Source organism: Scardinius erythrophthalmus, assembly GCF_964197995.2.
Source record: "Scardinius erythrophthalmus genome assembly, chromosome: 9".
Classification (NCBI taxonomy): Eukaryota; Metazoa; Chordata; class Actinopteri; order Cypriniformes; family Leuciscidae; genus Scardinius; species Scardinius erythrophthalmus.
Window position 1 is genome coordinate 25,537,183 of NC_138229.1, and position 6,305 is coordinate 25,543,487.

Here is a 6,305-nt window from a genome sequence, read left to right on the forward strand (position 1 = left end):
ATCTCTAAGATTTTGGGCTGTGGAACTGTTAATTCAGTAACTATATGCTTACTGCTTATACTTTAAGATATGCACAGGGAATAACTGCGTTCTGCATTCTCTGTCCCTTAGCTGCTCGGATAAACACTCCTCAGGCTGACGCCCCAGCTCTGACTGCAGCTCCTCTTCCTCCTCCTCTGGCTGGACAGCCGCCCCTCCTGCCCAGCATGGCCACTGAGCTCGGGCGGGTATGCATGGGGCTTGGGATGGGACCACCAGAGTTTGCCTTCCTCCGCAACAGACAGGTTAGTCCATCTCACAAACTTCACCCACATCTGTCTAGTCTTAAGGATTGTGTCGTTAGTAGCACAGGGATTCATGAAATGAGGTTAAACTCAAATAGAGATAGAATGAAGAAAGATTTAGAGAAATTTGTAATATAGATTCAATTTATAAAGTGTGCTGTTTACAGATTAAGAAACAAAAGAACATTAAAATAGATCTGCAAAAAAAGAAAGCCAATCATAATTCGGTTATATTTTTAATTTAGATAGATCTTTACAATAACTAACCAGAAATTTGGAGAAATTATATAAAAAAAAAATACAAAAGCCATATATTTCCATAATTGACACAAGACGATGGGGTCTGATTCACTAATAATTGCTTGGATTATTTGTATTTATACGCACTGGAGAACTTCTGAAAAAATCAGTCTAAAGGCCTGTTTACACAAAGATGAATGTTCAGTGCAAACATTTGGTGCGATTTAAACATTTTATTTTGAATGTGTCAAATTTAATTTGAGTGCATCTGTTTAGACCGCCATTTTTAGCCGTCAATGCGACGTAATTTTTTTTTATGCAGAGATTATTTATTTTTTCTCTTTTCCATCGCACTGTAGCATTTTGAACAATGAAAAGCAGTTATGACAAATACCAGTTATGGCTAATCAAATACTAAGACAAACATGAGAATATTATGAATGTCAGAGTATGTGATCTTTGCATACATGTGGTTTCTACTTTTTTTGTACATTTTTAATAAAATATTTTGCGCAAAAGTTAATAATGAATCATGACATGTTTGTGAAAACTTTCATACGGAAATTATAATCACAAATTTGTCCATACACAAGGTTAGTGAACCTCCTCATCCATATTTCCATCTCGTTTGCTCTTTTTCTTGTTCTTAGAGTCTGACAGTCTGTCAGGTGAAGTTGTCTAATGGTCTGCTGGTTCACGGTCCTCAGTGTCAGTATGAAACTGAAGCCAAAGAGAAAGCTGCGCTCTTTGCCCTTCAACGATTGGTAAATGTCACTATCAGTTGTCTCATCAAATTAGCACATCAAACATTGAAGAATTCAATATATGATAGTACTGCATGTCTTTTCTCATGGTGTGATCAAGTATATGCTTCATGAGCAGGTGCCTCATGGAATACAGTATTCATTTTTAGTGCTTGTCGGTCTTTGCAGAACTCGTTGGGTTCATTCCCACTGCCTCCTCCCATATTCCCTGGAGTCCAGCAGATGAGGCCTCTCGGGCCTCATCCCTCCATGTTTGGTCAGCCAGCAGGTCTGAGTCATTGCATTGTTGGTTTTCTGTTGAATCCTGTTCTTTTACTGCAGATGTCCTTGCATTTACACTTGTTCTGATGTATTATTTACACAGGTAGTCTTCTGATCCCCCCACAAGGGTTTGGACCTCTTCATTGGGGAATGCAGTTTCCCCACCAAGGGCAGCCGTTCTATGGAGGTACTTTTCCTGGAGCACGGGCCCCTGTGCCATCAGCAGCCAGTGGATCCCACAACCAGTTTGTTCCCCTTCAGGTGAGGTGTTCTTAATAGCATTGTCAAAAACAGATTTTTTCATATATCTTGATTCTGAATATTTGAACATTAATAAAAGCTGTTCTTTCTCTTCTCTCTGACATCAAGTTGACTCGCATTGCAGTATTTTAATTAAATGATTTATACAGTTTATTGCACACTGTGTTTGTAAGGCTGTTGTCAAAGACCCTTAAAGTCTCTGCAGTTTTCTGACAAATTAAAAGCTTGAGGGTTTAACTCTTGCAAGTGAAGAAATGAAGTCAAAAATATTGTAATTTTACTACTGTAAAATAATTAGGTTGCACTTTATTTTACAGTCCTGTTCCCCATGTACTTCCTATGTACTTATTATAGTTGTTACAATAACTAGGTACTAACCTTGAACCAACGCCTAAATCTGACCTTAACCCATGTAGTTACCTTTATTACCTGTAGTATTTTACTTTGCAGTTGTATTATAATAGTAATATATTTCTTTCTTCTTGTTTTTATTTTTATTATGTAATCCACCTCAGAGCTATCAGGCAAATCCGTTTCAGTTGATTAGGAAATACTGTTAAAATTTTGATCTGTATTCTGCCAGAATAATTTCTACCTGCACACCATCTCTTGTCCACCAAATGAAAGTCATGTGGTCCGACCAAAAATCATGCGGTGCAACCAACATGCAAAAAAAAAAAAAAAGTAAAACCTTGATATTTTCAGAGGCTTCACCTTGACACATATGAAGTCGTTTGATCTCTTTTTAGCCTGGGTTCAGGTTATAAAAATGTCATGTGGAGGAACAACCCAAACAATTTAAAGCATTTTAGATATTCAGGTTGTTGTTATGAAAATGTTGTTTTTTAGTTAATGGTTATACCACATGATGTTTTTAAAGTTGTTTAATGTAACCTTTCTAGAGATTGGTATGAAAGTTTTTTTTATAATCGTATCAAGTTCATGTTCAAGTTACTTTATTTGTATCCGGAGGTAGATTTTGTTTGCAGTAGAGTCCTCATACATGCATATGGAAAAACAAAGGAGCACATATCACACATCATTCAACTTAAGACAGTAAAAATTAGGAAATGACAAAAATACAATTTTAAATAAAAATAAAATATATATAAATAAAAAAACTAACATGAAACTAACATGAATACAAAGAGTATCATGGACACACTTATTTGTCATTGACCCCTTTTACCCTCATATACCACTTAAGCTGTAACTTGCCATTGTGTCTTTAGGTGACCAAGAAGCGAGTTTCAGGCAGAACCAAGAACCAAGAGGCAAAGCAAGTGTCAGGCAGCTCAGCCTATGCTGGTCAGACCCCGGGCGGTGGACCGGCTGCTTCAGCCTCAGTGACCTCATCTGCCCCCAAGACCCCCCCACCCATCAGCACCCATGAGCCTGCAGATAAGCCCACACCCAAGACGCCCAGGCAGAACGCCAATCCTCACACGCCTGGCTCGGCCTCCAAGCGGAAACACAGGAAACTGGCAGTCAACTTTGAAGCTGCTAAAGTGACAGACTGAAAACCTTTACACACACTCTCCGTCTCTCTCGATCACAGTTAGAGGAGAAAGAGCGATATGAAACCAGACATTTCATAGCAAAAACAAGATGCAGTTGTCAGTCTTCATGGTGAGACAATTTTATTTGTCGCTGGCACCGAATTAGTTTTGTATTTGTTTTAGTTGGCATGTTTTGAGTGGAGGAAGTGGTGGAAAACATTTTATTGGTATTGATTAACTGCACCAAAATGATCATAGAATCATGAAAGGGGTTTTACATTTACCTCAGCTTTTTTTCTTTCTTTCTTTTCTCCTGTTGTATTTTGACCCAATTTCAGATCTTCAAGCTTTTATCATGTTCACTGGTTACTTTCTGATGCTGGATTTTAATATTCAAAGTGCAATAATTAGTTTTGTAGGCGGGACATTATGCACAAGGAAGGAATACACCATCTGTACTGATATTTAATTTTTTTTTCTATATTACATCGTTGTGCAGTCCAGCATGGGAGGCTAGATAATGTTATCTTCTTTCGGTGTAACTCAGAAAGCAGTAAAACTATCGTGACTGAACCCTTGGAGCTAGTTTCAGGGGTTCAAAATATGCCCTGTACTAAGCTAAATATTTGACGGAAGCACTAAAGCAGGTGTTAAAACCAGCCCATTATGTTCACCCAGCCAGGAAGCACACTGATTCAAGCAAATGTAATATCTGTGGTTTATTATGTGTGTACATATTAGACTAAATGTGGTCAGGCAGGGGATGCAAACTTAAACACAATTGCCTTTCTAATAAGATGTTGCTTGAATTGTCTTTTCAGATAGATTGTGGACATTGGTTTTATTTTTGTATTAGCCTACCTTTATTTCCTGGGGAGATGTTTAAGTTCTATGATTTTAAAATGAATTTTGTGTATTTAGATCTATGGATTTTATATGCACCATTTTACAAAAGGGATAAATAACAATTGTTGATATTTCTCTTTGGAACTTTGCTGGCACCTTTTGTTTTCATCTTCTTTGCATATTTGTATCCTACCAGATCTCTTTTGTCTGAGTTTTAAAATGTTAAAAGTATGTAAGTAAAACCTTTTATTTTTAATGACATTTGAGTTGTTTATTTAATGACTTAAAATCAGAATGACAAAAAAAAAAAGTGCACCTCCTAACAGGGTGGTGTGCTGTAAATAGACATTTTGTTATCATAATAAACATTTTGCTATCATATTGCCTCTGATGTTGTGATAATTATGGTTTCTCAGTGGTGTTTTTTTATGATTTTAAAATTGCAATTGCTTTCTTGGCTTATAAAGCTGTTCAGTCATGGCAAATTGTTAACAAGTTTGAGCAGCTTGTTAGAAAAAAACACTGCAGCTTCTAAATTCATGTTTGAGGCATGATTGTAACTTGTGTCTCTAATGTTAGTCTTTTCCAGTAATATTAACAACAGACTTTATTTTGCTAATAAAAAAATCATTCTGAAGTTGCTCAGGGAACACATGGCTCATAAATGCTAATAACTGCATAGCTTTGATTTGTTATAAGAACATGCAAATTTATTCGCAAATAACGAGGTGTACATATGAATCAATCATTAATCAAATACTCTAAATTCATGAAAAATATTACAAGTCGCCTTTGATTTTTTTATTGACAGTCTTCTCTAAACAGGTGCCTTGGTTTTCTGGAAATGAATTAAATTCAGCTTGGACCCCAATAAAAATTACATATCCACACAAAAAAGATATGTTGAGTTTTAGAACTGCATACTAGTTTACTACACGTACTACCTTTATCATATCTTTCTATGGCAGAAATAGTAAGAGTAGTATACGGTTCTGAACTCATAATCTTAACATATAATCTTAAAAGCGCCCGCCCCCTTTTTCAATGGCGCTGAAATATAAAACAACTAATTTACACATGTTGAATATATATATAAAAAAATATATATCTATTTTATTGTAAAATATGCATATATATATACAAACATTTAAGTATTTTGAAAACGTAGAGAGATCAACTCAATTACGCCATTTGTACTTCAAGGGAGTGGGCGGAGCTAAAGAGCTATTTCGACATTAGTTGCTTTTCTCGACACTCTTATAGAGCTGGTAAGTCCCGCCCCTTCCGCTAACCCCACTGGACCTCTAGGTTGAAAAATCGTCAATGCAAGTGAATGGGAGAAAATAATTATTTTCTGGTCCCGTTTGAATTGTGCCATGAATGTGAACATATGCTGTCTGTGAATTTTTAATATAATTTTTTTGTGTAAAGAATGCTACAATTTAGCGGGTAGAAGTTTGATACGGTTAGACTTTGTGTGAGCACTTTGTGGACTACAACTCTTCGCTGCTTTCGACGCGTTTGAAACATCACCACCACTCGCACACGGACACTAGCTCACGGATCCCGCTAAACATGGCTGTGTCTTTGGTGCACTTCACCGCCTTCTTTCAGGGAGAGGACAAAATCGTTGAGGTTGGCGAAAACCACGGGTAAGTCAACTTTATGGGGTGACGTCACATAGGCGACATGTAGTCTTTCTCGTTATGTCTTTTCCACAACTGCTAGCCGAAGAATCCAACCATACTGTCAAACTCGTAACATGAAAAATTATATAAAAAATGGACAACATATGTTAACATTCATGGCACAATTCAAACGGGACCAGAAAATAATTATTTTCTCCCATTCACTTGCATTGATGGTTTTTCAACCTAGAGGTCCAGTGGGGTTTTACGGGTGGGCGGGACTTCTGTAAAGTATCATAGGTAAAGTAGTTTTTCCACAAGGAATTCTGCTGTTAAACATGATTATTTTAAAAATAAAATGAAACAAAGCGGGCTGATAGCTCACAGTCAGGCTTAAGTTATATTCAGAATCAAACATTTTCACAAAATACTCGACTGTTTAGTCTAGCTTATTTTCTGAACACATTTCCGTTTTTTCGCGGCGAGCGCACATGACGTCAGCAGGCAGAGAGTTCAGAAACC

At 36.9% G+C, this 6,305-nt stretch overlaps 1 protein-coding gene across 2 annotated transcripts in view; it reads left to right on the forward strand.

The window, feature by feature from the left end:
• Positions 1 to 4,535, forward strand: part of xrn1 (5'-3' exoribonuclease 1) — a 96,848-nt gene extending 92,313 nt beyond the window's left edge. For both annotated transcript variants that reach the window (XM_081374439.1, XM_081374440.1), the window contains exons 38-42: positions 112 to 284; positions 1,175 to 1,288; positions 1,457 to 1,556; positions 1,653 to 1,810; positions 3,043 to 4,535. In XM_081374439.1, the coding sequence (XP_081230565.1) occupies positions 112 to 284; positions 1,175 to 1,288; positions 1,457 to 1,556; positions 1,653 to 1,810; positions 3,043 to 3,330 (833 nt within the window). In that variant the 3' untranslated portion in view covers positions 3,331 to 4,535. The remainder of the gene's footprint in view (positions 1 to 111; positions 285 to 1,174; positions 1,289 to 1,456; positions 1,557 to 1,652; positions 1,811 to 3,042) is intronic.
• The last annotated feature ends 1,770 nt before the right edge of the window (positions 4,536 to 6,305 follow it).